Source organism: Sphaerodactylus townsendi, linkage group LG11 (genome assembly GCF_021028975.2).
Source record: "Sphaerodactylus townsendi isolate TG3544 linkage group LG11, MPM_Stown_v2.3, whole genome shotgun sequence".
Classification (NCBI taxonomy): Eukaryota; Metazoa; Chordata; class Lepidosauria; order Squamata; family Sphaerodactylidae; genus Sphaerodactylus; species Sphaerodactylus townsendi.
The window spans coordinates 38245839-38260164 of NC_059435.1; the positions used below are offsets into that span (position 1 = coordinate 38245839).

Below are 14326 nucleotides of genomic sequence, written 5' to 3' on the forward strand. Positions count from 1 at the left end.
CCACATGCTCCTGTTTAATGCAATACTATATAACATTCCGTTTCCATTCAGGTATGAATCTTCCACAGCCAGCTGCAGAGATGGAGCTCTGAGGATATGAGCTTGATTCAACTTCTTAGGGCTGGGATCTACCATGCACTTGTTACTCCAAAAAGTACTATGTGTATGGTATTATACAAACTACAATGCCACAGTCAACAATGGGGAAAATCCCTCTTTGGATAGCATTATATACTTTCATACTTAATTAGGAGTTAATTTTAAAAACCGTTACTGAGCATTTAAGTAAAAGTTTTGCTTGTTATTAAGCAATATGCACAAAAGTAAACATCTTACTGGCTAAACTAATTGTTCTATTAAACTGAGATTTAAGCATATTTACTTGAGAAGTAAGTTCAACTTTAATCATTGGACTTACTTCCAAGAAAGTATATTTGCAAGACTGAATGCAAAGGTCAAGTACTTTTATAATCGAAACAGGAGAAAATAGCTTTGATTACTTCCAAGGAGCTATTTAGCTAAATTGAAGCTGGACACAAAGTAGTGATTATCTGCCTCGATATTAAATGCAGAGAAGATTTTTAATATACGAAATACGTAATTCTGAAAACTTAGGGACACAAAGTCACATTCATTCATGCTTGCAAGTAAGCATGGAGGAATGATACCTAAATGACTATGCAATTTATTCCAAATTAAGGTGGGAGAGTAATTTTTTGATCTGGGTAGATTTTTGCATGTATTGAAACCCAGAAGGGCAAGATTTGTACAGTCGCCACAACATTTCCTCATTACTCCCGGCTTGTTTTCATATGCTAACTTAACATTATGGGCTGATCCAGATCTAAACATTAGGAAGAAATCTTTTTTAAGGAAGGATTGAACCAAAAGGGGAATTTTTGCATTAGACCATTTTATAGGTTAGAATAATGAGTTTTTGCCATTTTCTGAGCTGAGGTCTAGCTATGATTTGCCACCTTATGTAGAATGAATGGAATAGGCAACTGGATTGCCCTATTTTGCCAAAACAATGGGATGTGGCCTAAAAGGTTGTACTTGTTGTCTACACTGATCTTAAACTGAAACTAAGAATGCAATTGGCGGGGGAGGGGGGGGGTGAAGCTTCAGTGGAAATACCAGGATCCCTACAATAACACCTGTGCCCACTGAGATGCCAGCACTGGGCAACTTATTTCAACCCTGGGCTGCCACACAGATGCACAAACCCAGAACCTGGCCTCATGGCAAATCCAACACAACTGCCCATACCAGCCTCATAGGAGATGTTCCAGGGGTGTTCTCAGAGGGGAAGCCAACATTCTAATGGATTTTCAGTCTGGGAACATTCCCTAACCCAGCAATTGACTTACAGCACCAAAAAGTATGGCATAACTCATTCTTCCCCATGAGATTTTTCAGTTAATCAAGTGTTTCTGTTTTCCCCCCTTTTCACACTGCTTGAAAACCCCTTAGAGGTGGCACAGGTGCACTGCTGTCAGACCTTGTATGTTGTGTGTGTGTGTGTTCTCACTGCCTAAAATATATTCCTTGTTTTCCTTGTTTCCCAACCTTGTTTTCCTTGTTTCCCAAGAGAAAGCCATCAGAACAAATTCGATCAAGGCCAAAATCAAAAAATCCTCAGATGATGCAAAATGCAGATTGTGCAAAGAAGCTGATGAAACTGTAGATCATGTCCTTAGCTGCTGCAAAAAGATTGCCCAGACTGAGTACAAACAGAGACACAACTCAGTGGCCAAGATGATCCACTGGAATTTATGCAAGAATTACAACATAAGAACAGCTAAGAACTGGTGGGAACATTGTCCTGAGAAATTAATGGAAAATGAGAGATTCAAGATCGTGTGGGACTTTCGAATTCAAACGGACCAAGTGTTGAAACACAATACACCAGACATCACCATGATCGAGGACAAGAAAGTGACCATCATCGACATAGCAGTCCCCGGTGACAGCAGGGTCATTGAAAAAGAACATGAGAAGGTCACTAGATACCGCGATTTGAAAATCGAGCTTCAGCGTCTATGGCACAAACCAGCCAATTGACCATGCTGGCAGGAGCTGATGGGAATTGTAGTTCATAACATCTGGAGTGCCAAAGGTTCGCCACGACAGCCCTAGGTTCTCCAATTAAAAGGTCTGCAGTAACAAACACTGGAAAATATCTTTCTCTCCCTAAATCCCTGGAGATTGACTATCAGGTCAATACCAGGAAGAGGGACCAACAGAATCTGACTGGCTGAAAGCATCTTCTTCAATCAAGACAGTTTCTTTCCTTCCTTTTTTCTTCCATAAAGGGGATTAGAAGCAGACAGGTACAGGTAAAGAAAACTGCTTTCCTATAATGGCCTGTCATTTCCATTCATAGTTGTTGTACTTTCAGCTTCCTTTCCAGGTTCTTCTATGCAACAATGATTAATTTAGAGCTTTAAAAGAAGTAAACTTGAACATCGTAAGAACAAATTCTTGGGAACAAGCCTGACAGAACAAAATTAAGCAGCATTCTGAAAAGACCTCTTTAGGATTACTCTCTGAGAATTATAGGGAAATGTTTTAAAATACTTTTAGCAACAGTATTGGCAGATCTGGGAAATACTGCCTATCTGTGTGAGAATGCTAATATGTAACTATGTGTCATGATTTTCAGACAGGTAAAGGCTGGCTTCTGGCCTTTTTACAAATAAGCTCTTCTAGTGCCGGTAAAAAGTTACATACAAACATAGGCACAATCTGGATTGGAGCTTCTCAAGGACTGAGGAGTCAGCTTGTTCTTCAGGGACCTGTACACCTCCTGAGGGAGAAGGGGCTGCTGCTGGATCCTTGCATACTCTTTGAGGCCCAGATTTCTTCAATGGCACACAGTGCCTTTTATCAGCTTTGGATAACATGTCAGCTGTGGCCATCCTTCCAAAAGCATAATCTGGCCACAGTGATCCATGCCCTGATTAGATGCAGGTTTGATTACTGTAATGCACTCTATGTGGAGCTTCCTTTGAAACTGATCCATCAACATCCATAGGTTCAATAAGAAGCAGCCAGGCAACTGTCAGAGGTGAAATATATGGGTTGTTATCACCTTTGTGCTGGAAGATCATTTGTATCTGGGGCCAATTCAAAATGCTTGGTTTTATATCTGAAACCCAAAATGGCTTGGAGGCAGGGCACTTGAAGGACTACTACCTCCCATATTCTCCATCCCATCAACTAAGATCTACCACACAAGTGATGAGGCGATGGGAATCACGGAAATTGTTATGTTCTAGTTATTGTTGTCATTTAATGCTAAGTTTTAATTGACAGCTCTTAACATTTCATATTTTCATTATGTTTTATTTTGGGTAGATTCCCAATTTGGGTAGTTCCTTGGAGATGTAGCATCAAGATGTTTCTAATTACGTACAGTTAAAATAAGTGTAATTATATACACACAAAACATGGAAATAAACTTCTCTTTCCAGAGCTTAGCTTAGTCCCGATTTTGATGTGCATGACAGCGGACAACAGATATGAGACAGCAACACCATGTGTTTTAAGGGAACACAAGTATGGGCCTATTCACTCTGGATGGCACTGTGTCCCTTTAATACTGGCTCAGCTGTTAGAGACAATCTCAGAAATATATACAGGGTGGACATAAGCATGAAGCTCCAAGGAAGGAGCAATTTGTATGCTGAGGAGGGTTATATTCCTGCCTTCCTGAAAAACAAAAAAATGGAAAAGCAGAATCTCTTGGCTCTTAACTAAGAAGGGGAAAGGGCAGCAAGTCCATGAAAAAGGTATGCACAGAGGTTACACTCTCCTGATACCTACAAGGCTGTAATAAACTGGTCTTTGATAACTTCTACTGTATAGCTTTCTCAAGCTGTATTTCAAATCAGACTTCAAAGGCTTGACAGGGTATAGTAGAGTTCTGGGTGACCCATGCATCAGGACAGATCAAAATGGCTGCCTCTGAGAAAGAATGTTTAGCAGTTCAATCCCAATAACACTTTCCTAGGAATGAGGCCCACTTATCAGACCTAAATAGGATTCTGAGTAGACATGCTTAGGATGATATTGCAGGGCACCTAATGTTGTCACATTTTGAACATGTTTCCTATAGTGGTAAGAAATTAAACTGGTTTTTAAAGCTGATCTTAAACAAAGTATCATAGGCTCATTCCACACATGCAGAATAATGCACTTTCAAACTGCTTTCAGTGCTCTTTGAAGCTGTGCGGAATGGCAAAATCCACTTGCAAACAGTTGTGAAAGTGGTTTGAAAATGCATTATTTTGCGTGTGCAGAAGGGACCATAGATAAGAGGCAGTGTAGTTTAATGGATGTGACAAGAACTGTATTAGGGAGCCTTCTGTTCAAATTCTACCCATATTTTGAACAATCACCAACTGACTTTTTAAAACATTAATAAAGTTTTAAATTATATTATATGTTATCATTACTATTTTATTGAACTGGTTGTTAGCTATAGTTGGGAAAGGGTAGGATAAAAATTGAATAAAATAGAGTCACTATGTCATTAAAGGGGAATAAAGGACCTTATAAGTGTGTGTGGGAAAAGGTGGTTTGCTGACAAGTCACGAACTGCAGCAGTCACAAACTGTAGGAGTCATTCAGGTCCAAATGTTAACTGTTTAGAAATACAAGGCAATAGATATTTACACAAACTGTGATTATCTGTTCTAATATTGTGGTCAATGAAGAAAACAAAGCCACAATTTCAAAACAAACCGTCTTAGTTTACTGTAAGTTTACTGCAGAGTTTACTATTTTCATTACACAAGCTGTAAAATACAAATCGTCTGAAGTGTAGGAAAAAAACACTGCTCTGCTATTAATACCACAAAACATTTTTCTACTCCCTTTTGCTCATATGCAAATGAATTTATCCAACCGTAGTTGAAAGCTAAGCGTACTAATCAGCACGATTTTTGTGTCAGGAGCACTTTGAAAAGGCTTTGAAACATATCATGACGCAATTTCAAATTAGGCTTTCAAACTATTACAAAAGGCAATAATATCTGCCTTTCCCAGCATGGCAGTATATCTACCTATTCTATAGCTTGGCCTGTTACAAATAATGGTACAATATCATCACAAACCTGGAAACAAGAGTAAATTCCAGTTCTATCCCAAAGCAGAAGAGCACAGAACCTGCATTACTGCACTGTACGTCAGAAGACCTAGCCATCCTCCACAATGCCAAGTGAAACAGCATCCCATATTAGAGACAAAGGGAAAAGAAGCACAGGGAAAGGACATAACACAAATGTATGAAAGGGCATCAGAAACAAGAAAAACAGTGATATTTCTCATTTAAGAAACCCAATACAGCAAAAAAAAATGTACAGTATTAACATAAGAAAGAGCCTGCTGGATCAGACCAGAGTCCATCTAATCCAGCACTCTGCTACTCGCAATGGCCCACCAGATGCCTTTGGGAGATCACATGCAGGATGTGAAAGCAATGGCCTTCTGCTGCTGCTGCTGCTGTTGCTCCCAAGCATCTGGTCTGCTAAGACATTTTGCAATCTCAGATCAAGGAGGATTCCATCAGCGTGATATATATTTGTTCAGAAACAAAAGAATTCACTAAAGCTTATTTTCTAACATATGCCTAGAATAGCCATCCATGTTTTCTATACCCCTGGCAAAGCCCATGGATGCTTTCATCACAGTAGGTCAGCCACTTACAGAAGAACAGTAATGAGGCATGTCAAGCAAAAAACATTCCATTACATATGGCAATAGACTCAGCCCTGCCTCCTTCGAGAAAAGTGTTATTGTAAATTGTTGGCTTCTGTGACATCCAAACCAGCACCCTGCACAAAAAAACCTACTTGGCCTTTTTATTTGTGCAGTAATCCATAAAACACTCTGGAGGCTCCTGGAATCAGACAAATGTTTGCTTCCCTAATCATTGTACATTTAATATTTTTTTTCTTATTTTAAATTAGGCCTAAATAAAAAACACTTCAAAGATTCCACCACTGACCAATAAAGAAAGTTTTGTAGAACAGTATTTCCAAAAGCGGCCTAAAATTTCCAATTGATTTTCCCCACCTGTCAAGTTACTTTATTTTACGTCCTTGTTAAGCTAGGTAACATCCTGTTCAACCACATATTCAATGCATTACCTGGAACTTATATACAGTATACAAGTGGTCTCATTTAGCGAGCTGATGTGTTAAGCTGAGAAACGAAAAAAGAAATCTGGAATGGAAGCAATTCTAAGCAGGTAAACTTTGAAGTAAGTCTCATGTTGTGCAATGCAGCTTACTCCCAGGAAACTGTCCTTAGGACTACAGGCTATGTCACCTTCAGCATTCTATCATCTTTGTCTTGTTCCAGAAACCTAAAGCTACAGCTGGCATCAAATGCTTCTTTGCTCTTACATCTATACTTTCAAAAGTATGCACTGAGAAGAACAGTTACTCTGCTTCCTGAGTTTAGGAGCTGCTGTGTAAACAAAAGACTCCAGTAACAGGAGCAAGATTGAGGACCAAATCCAGTCTAAACAGAGACTAGTAATCGATTCAGGGCACTCCTGTCCTTCGTTATGGAGTTGTACTTTTGTTTTTGCACAGACTAAACAATTCATAATGTGGCTGCAGCGCAAGGTTACAAATAAATTCAGCTTTAAACTATGCAAGGCAGAACTTGACCTTTTCTTGTACGTTAAACTGTTGCTGAGAAATGTAAGCTTTTGGGACCAAGGGCAGAGGTAATAACTCTTAGACGATGCTGTTTCCCCTGCTCCCACCGTCAGATTCTCTCTTCTCCCCAGCCTTTTCTTACATAAGGATCGCTCCAGATCTGTGTCATGAGAGCGTTCCACTCATTTATTTTAACCACATTGGAACTCACCACATTGTTGTTTTTCAAGATAAAAACAGAAGACAGAATACTGCTGTCTCTTTTGAAAGAGGCTGTACTTCTCCTAGCAATCCACATAAACACAATTTTAGTGCATGTTACCTTATAGCTAGCTATAAGGTCAATCTGTGGCTTGGCATACTCTGCTGTAGAGTAGCTGAAATTATTCTACAACAGTAGCTGCCACTTCAACTATCTTTAGCAATGTTCCTCCAGGATTATCAGAGTATCATTTCTTTAAGATGACTCACTTGCAGATAGTGAGTACAGTTTAAAAGTCCATTTGGTATGGTTTCCACCCCTGTGATTAGAGTAAAGAAAGGAGTCATAAAAATTATTACATACATTATGCAACATTTTGTCACTAGTTGCTGATTTTTAAAAACTATATTCAGTACAGAAGTGTGCAGATGCCAAAGTGAAAATATACTATTTTAGTTTATTATAAAGCAACCAAATAAATTGATCTTCAGTGAGCTTAGAAGGGAGTCCCTCTGCTAAAGATTCTACTGCAAGTGACAAACAAAAGAAGGCAGAACCAGTATGGATTGAGAAAGAAAAATATCTTCGGATTAACATAGTTATCCAGGGTTAACTACCCGGTTATAAGAAGGTAATATTATGAAAAGGAATAGAAGCAGAGGACTTGTACGCAACTGAGGAACTCAGCCAGTTAAAATATGGAACAGAATAAAATGGATTACTCTTTCTAAATACATAATACTCCTTAGAGAAAAGTAACAGGTAGAACTTATTCCAAAGGGCTGAAAGTGCAACATACCATTCTAAGGAACTGTATTCTCTTCAAAGACAAGGGATGCAGCTTGAAGCCATGCAGCCAAAACATAATCTTAAGTACAACCAAGTGGAGGCAGAAACCCAGAGTTCTCTCTCACTTTCCATTTAACCATTCAGTGTTGGCAGGGAAAAACTCTACAAAGACCAGAAGTCACACAAGTCACACGGGAGATACAGAGAGGACACAGAGAGTTGCCATGTGGAAGTGGAACCCCATGTGGAAAAAGTAACTCATAGTCCAGCCCTTGGAAGATAGGAACACCTCTTGATATCATTACAGATGAAGTGTTCAGGTTGCAAATCTTGGCAAAAAAGAAGTTACAAAGGCATCCTCCAGTTTCACATTCAAAGATGTTGAGACCAAAAAAAAAAAAATCTCTTTCGTACAAAAAGCCCCCCATACTTCCAATGATATAATACCTAAAATATAATTAAATTTAAAAGAGGGGATGGGAACTAAACAGATTAACAAATCAAGCCACAAGCCAACATATCAACAAAAAAGTTTAACCAAAGCAAATTACTGACATCTCAAGTCTACACTGGGCACCAGGCAGTTCTCTAAAGGGAAGAGTTCAAAAGGCATTGTTGTTGACCTAGGAGATATTTACCAGCACAGTCGTACTTTCTCCTGTCTATTCTGTGCCTACCAGCAACATTACTATCTGGACAATAAATAAAAAAGGTTGAGACAGCCAGAAGAGAGAAGGCCCTACCTAGCTTTAATAGTTCCCTTTAATAGATCCCATCCAGACGATTTAGATCCTAGACTATTTAGGGTTTTAAAGATGGCAACAAACATCATTCAAATTCCGCACAGAAGGAAACCTAACCATGCAATTCTGGCCACAGGTGCACCATTAGCTCCATTGTATTTAAAAGAGTATAACTCAGTTTAACATAGCACTGTAAATCCTGAGCATAATGCAGAATAGTACTTCCAAGAAGTATAGGCAGTTTTAAGATTATTTTTCTCCCCCCAAAGTCACCAGAACTGATATAACAATCATAATACTGAAACTGTCCCCAAACTATAAAGCCAGGACCCAACGATCAAATCCTCTGGTCAGTTACCAAAACAGAATGGCTTGCAGGACCAGGCCATAGGCCTGGGCAAGGGAAAGACAGTGAAGGGAGAGGAGAAAGGAGAGAAAGGTACATGGTATACAATACCAACCCCAGACAAACCAACTCCAGCTTCTACAAAGATAAGCCAGACACTGCTCATAAAAAATATAATAAAGTACACTGGAAACAGAATTTCTAATTTCACTGTCATTAGGGTGAGTACTGTTAACATAATGAAATTAGCACTAATATGTACTGCAGAAACATGCATTCATGATTATAGCATCCCGACATAAATTTTCAGTATATAACTAAGGAACTCCAGATGTACTTGGCAGGCACACCACAGTACCCTGAAATAAAAACTAGTTTCAATAGACACATGCATTTCTTGTTAGAACTGTACTAATGGATGCAGCTGGATCACTTGTAAAGTGTTTTGCCATGTCCTTTGCTATGTTCTTCATAAAGAATCATGCATGGCCTTAAAGCTATAAGTACCATAGTGGCATTTCACTAACAGTAGCATTTTACTAAGCAGAAATTCTACATTTGTACAGTTATACTGCATGCACAGAGGACATGTCGGCACAACCTTACATGCAGCTACACAGCATCAATGGAATGTTTTAAAACTAGGTACCTTGCAGCATTCACATATTTTCCATGGGTAATGAGATGCCCTTAAGTGGTTAACAACACTCAATAAACTCCAAACCTCAGTACCATTTTAACGGCCTGTCCTATAGGTACACTCATATGCTAATCAGTGACTGCAACAATGTGAAACAGACTGTGAGAAAACAAATCTGTTACATATGTCACTAAACAGTGATGTCTTTAAAATGTCAGGAAATAAATCCACATGCAACTAAAAAATAAATGAATTGTGCTAGAAGTCATTATGCGTCACTAAATTACAAATGGAAGTCAAAGTGCACCTTTACATTGACATATTGCGGAACAGTCCCATAGCTTTAAAACAAGCAACAAGTTTGAAACCATGCAGATTTACCTTGATTCTTTTGAACTATAAACCGCTACATAAACAGTCTGAAATCTCATTTAACATACTCCAGTCATTTGACATACTCCAGTTCACCAGAAATTACAATATCCTTCTCTAGATAGCTGGAAAATACCAGCACAAGGGTTAGAAATTATCTTTAGACCAGAGGACAAAGGTTTTAGACAGACTCCGAGAATATTAAGCAATACCTGCACAATAAGCGACAGAACTTTGTGTCTGTATTGCAGACTCTTCCCCACCCCCACATGCATCCAGCTGTGTGTGGCTAACCACCAACATCATTTCTCCCTAACAGGAAGGGTGGGTGCGCAATTGTCATGTACATTCCACCACTGCCTGTCCTTGTCTTCCCCTTGATTCTCTAGGCAAGATCCCGCAGTTTGTTGCAGTCCAAGATCTGCTGCTGATGAACTAGTCCTTCTAGAAACATTTCATTCACAAGAAGCAACCAAAAATAGCTACTCTGATCTTGGCAAGAGGATAACATTGGCTGTGTGACTGCTATATGTGACTCCACACCAACAGCAATGTTACTATTTTATATACATTTCTGTGAAGCTTGTCTCTACTTAGAACTGCCCGTATGGATTACATGCAATTCAGTTTTTCTGAAAGCTATGTCCTAGAGTGATAAGAGACAATTACATTTTTTGTTACAAATCCAACTGTCCTCTACATTCGACAATAGTTATAAGATCTGAGTTACTGTTTACCTAGGAGACATTTACCAGCACAGTCGTACTTTCTCCTGTCTATTCTGTGCCTATCAGCAACATCAGTATCTAGACAATAATTAAGAAAGGTTGAGGCTGCAGGTGAACCATCATAAACAGTCCCCTGATGGATGAGCTGTCACTTTTATGAGGGCGTTCATGTTTCTTCCTGACGCACGTCATTTATCCTTGGTTTTCGACTCATTTGCTGTGCGCCTGTCAACAAGCTACAAAACTGCTCTGCACAGGTGCACTCAGCATCCCCACAGATCAGCAAAAAACCCAATGGGAGTTCTGCATGGAAAGAAGGTTGCACATTCTACATCTGGGAAGCACTAATATCCCCCCCCCCCCCCACAAAACAAACATACAAAACGTCAACCCTCACCACTTGCACAATCCCAACACAGCTTGTGCAATGGGGTGGAGAGGGGTTTCCAAAGCAAAGCTTCCCCAGGCTCTCAATACATCCTCCCACTGAAGCCATCCAAAGATTTCACCGAAACCCCATTTGTTTTGCACAAGAAGCTGGAGAAATCCCAGAGAATGACAGGTAGTGCCCCTTCTTACCTTGATGATACTGGTTTTCCTGGGGATGCCAGCTTTGCCTTCTGGCAGCAGGGTGGAATATCCTCTCTCCAGGCCAGGGCTGTCAGGTTGGGCTGCCCCGATTTCTTCACTGGTTGCCAGGGGAGCGCAGTCCCCATTGGAGACCCTATTGCCTGCAACGTCCAAATGGGTCCTCACTCCGCCGCCTCCGCCTTCGCCATCTCCTGCTTTGAAGGCCACCTTGCCGCGCGCGGGACTCGGAGAGGAGGCGATCCCCCCGCTGCCGAGGTTAGCCCCTCGGTTGTCAAACTCGGCCATCGGGCTCGCCGGGTCGAGAGAAGCGAGATTGCTGCCGTCTCTTCCTCCTCCTCCTCCTCCTCCTCAGCAGCAGTAGTAGCAGCAGCTCGGCGATGGTTGCACTTCTTCCGCTTCTCCCCTTCTCGGTGGATGTTTAAAAGCTGTGCAGAAGCCAGTTGCAAAATACTCCTTTCCTGAGCGCCTTGGCCCGCTGGTCAGGTTGCAAAGACTAAAAAACGCCGAGGCAGTCGCTTAGATCCCGGTTCGGTGGTGTCTCTCCAGCACCTGGCAGACAGAGGGGGGGGAAGAAGAACATGAACCGTGACCGTCTCTTGCGGAGGGGAAAACTACCAGGCACCGCATGCACCGAGGACGGAGGAAACACGGCGAGGCTGTTGCAAAGGAGTGGCGAGGAGGCGCGCGCGGAGAGGGGCAGAGGAGCAGCCCACTCCGGAGCGCAACAACAAAGCCCGGGCACGGAGGGGAGGGGCCGAGAGAGCGCGCGCGCCCACCCGAAGCCCCGCAACTAGGGAACCGAAAAGCCCCGCCGCCGCTCCGAAGGTAACCTCCGGGGCCACTCCGTTATTCGCTTCGAGGGCGCGGGATTTTTAAAATAAAATTTGCAAGCCCTGCACCGGGGTGGAAGGAAGGCGGGGGCCAGGCTTGGGAACGGAAACCCTCGGTCTCTTGCTTACCGCGGGGTTAACTGGAGGACGGGGGGAGGGCCGAAGAGCTGCCGAAAAGCAGCAGCAGCAGTGCCGCCGCCTCTCCCGTTCCCCTCGTCCCAGTTCGGGGGCCCCCCCTCTCTCACTGCAGGAGCGGCTCACCTATTCCCGCCCCCTTTCCCTGGCTCTGCATTTGAGGGAGGAGGGAGATGCAGAACAGGGGCAGGCAGCCCTCTTTGCAGACAGGAACGAGCCCGCCCTTAGTTAGACGCCTGCCCTCTTCCGAGCATGGGCGCCCATGTGCTAGCCTTTGCACGCCGCGCCTCCCCACCCACCGCTTCCTCCTTGGGCGCTGCAGGCGGCGTCTCGAGGCGGCCACCCCCTTGCCAAGTCTCGCTTCCCACAGCCCCGAACTCCTGGTCACTTTTCCTCCTCCGGAGCCGCGAGGCACGCACCTTCACCACCAGGTGACAGGAGTAGGGTCGTGTCCCCGCTCGTCCCCGCTGCTCCGACCGCAGTCACAGCGCGCCCTTCCTCTCCTCCCGGTTCCCCGCTACGGTCGCCGCCGCTGCCTGAAGCCGGATGCATACAACGAACGCAGAGAGAGAGAGGGGGAGACGGCTTGGCTGGCGGGGGTGGAAAGCTCAGGCGGTGGCGCCCCCGCCTCGAAGAGTCGCCGGAAGGGGACAGCGCCGGCAAAGCGCCCGCCCGCCAAATAGGTTTGTTTGACGCTGCTGCTGCCAGGCCAGCCCCGTTGTCAATCAGCCGGACGATTGGGCAGCCACCCAGCACCCCCTCCGGCCGACCCAACACACTACATTGGAGGTGAAGGGAGGAGCGGACCATCTGCCAGCAAAACCCTACCTATTCGGCCTTCCTTTTCCCCTCGTGCAACTTGACAACTAGTGATTTTTGTGCGAGTGGCCCAAATGATAATCCCCATTGCTCCGTTTTTCCAGTGCATTTCCCTCCATTTCTTCGCATTAACACTCACTGAGTCCATTTTTAATTCGCTTTTTGCAAGGGTTCTCCAAGTATGAACTGCATTAGTTATCCCCAAAGGGCGCTTTTCGTAAATGACTTGTTTTAAAAATTTCCACCTCTGTAATGGGAACATAAAACCCACGCTGAATAGAGTGTACTTTCAAATGGGCTCCCCATATTCACAAGTAATATATTCCAGATTGAAGAGCATTCTCAGCTTCACTGGTGAAAATGCCCTCAGGACTCTCATTGGTTAACCCAAGGGACCATCTGGATTCAGTTAGAATCACATTCCTGGACAATCAATCCTCTTCCTGTCCATTAATGGCTTCCAAAGTGTAAATTAAATTGAACTGGATGTGTGTGCCTTGTGCTGAAGGGCATGTGGATGCCTCTTCTAAACAGAACTGAAGAAGGGGGGGGGCGACCACCCTCAATTGTAGAAACAGGAATCTAACATTCTTACACATATTTCTCAACAAGTCAACCACATCACATTAAGCAACATCTTTTTAACATGCCAATCAATGGACCAGCGTATATTTCAGATGCATTATAATATTTTCTTTCTTTTTTGCAATATAAAGTATAAAATTCAGAAGTCATTATCACCAATGTGCTGTAGAAACCTCACACAAGATTTTCCTTTCTTTATGGATTAGTTTGGCGTAACTGTTACCCCTTAAAGGTGCAGTCACAATATCAGCACAAACAAGCATCAAAAGAGCTGGAGACAAATTCCATTCACCAACTTGATCCTCTGTATTCTCTAGTCTGCTATGGAGTAACTAACCTATGGTAATAGATCACGGTGGGTAACCATATTTGTCTGTAGCGGTATAATGGAGCAAGTATCTAGTAGTGCCTTAAAGACTAACAAAGTTTCTGGCAGGATTTGAGCTTCCATGAGTCACAGCTCACTTCTTCAGATACAGCTAGAATGTGAGTTCATCAATCCTTCTGTTGAGAAGAGTACATTCCCCTCAACATATCCCACCTAATTCAATCACGCATGCCCTTGGCATTTACCTACTACTGCCTGTATTCACTCTTCTCTGCTTAGGGGCAGATGAGCTCACATGCTAGCTGTATCTGAAGAAATGAGTTGTGACTCACAAAAGCTCACACTCTGCCAGAAATTTTGTTAGTCTTTAAACTGCTACTGGACTGTTGCTCTTTTCTAACCTATGGTAGATCAATTTGAGTAAATATAATGGGTAACAGCGGCAAGATGAAACTGGTGTAGATTAGAGAGCCAGCATGGTATGGTGGTTAGAGTGTATGACTGGGGTCTGAGATACCCAGATTCAGATCTCCACTGTGCCATG

At 42.7% G+C, this 14326-nt stretch overlaps 1 protein-coding gene across 1 annotated transcript in view; it reads right to left on the reverse strand.

The window, feature by feature from the left end:
- PLCL2 (phospholipase C like 2) overlaps positions 1–14326 on the reverse strand; it is a 124440-nt gene that overhangs the window by 73409 nt on the left and 36705 nt on the right. Inside the window, exon 2 of the mRNA XM_048510782.1 lies at positions 11074–11634. Coding sequence (XP_048366739.1) covers positions 11074–11370 — 297 coding nt within the window. The 5' untranslated portion in view covers positions 11371–11634. The remainder of the gene's footprint in view (positions 1–11073; positions 11635–14326) is intronic.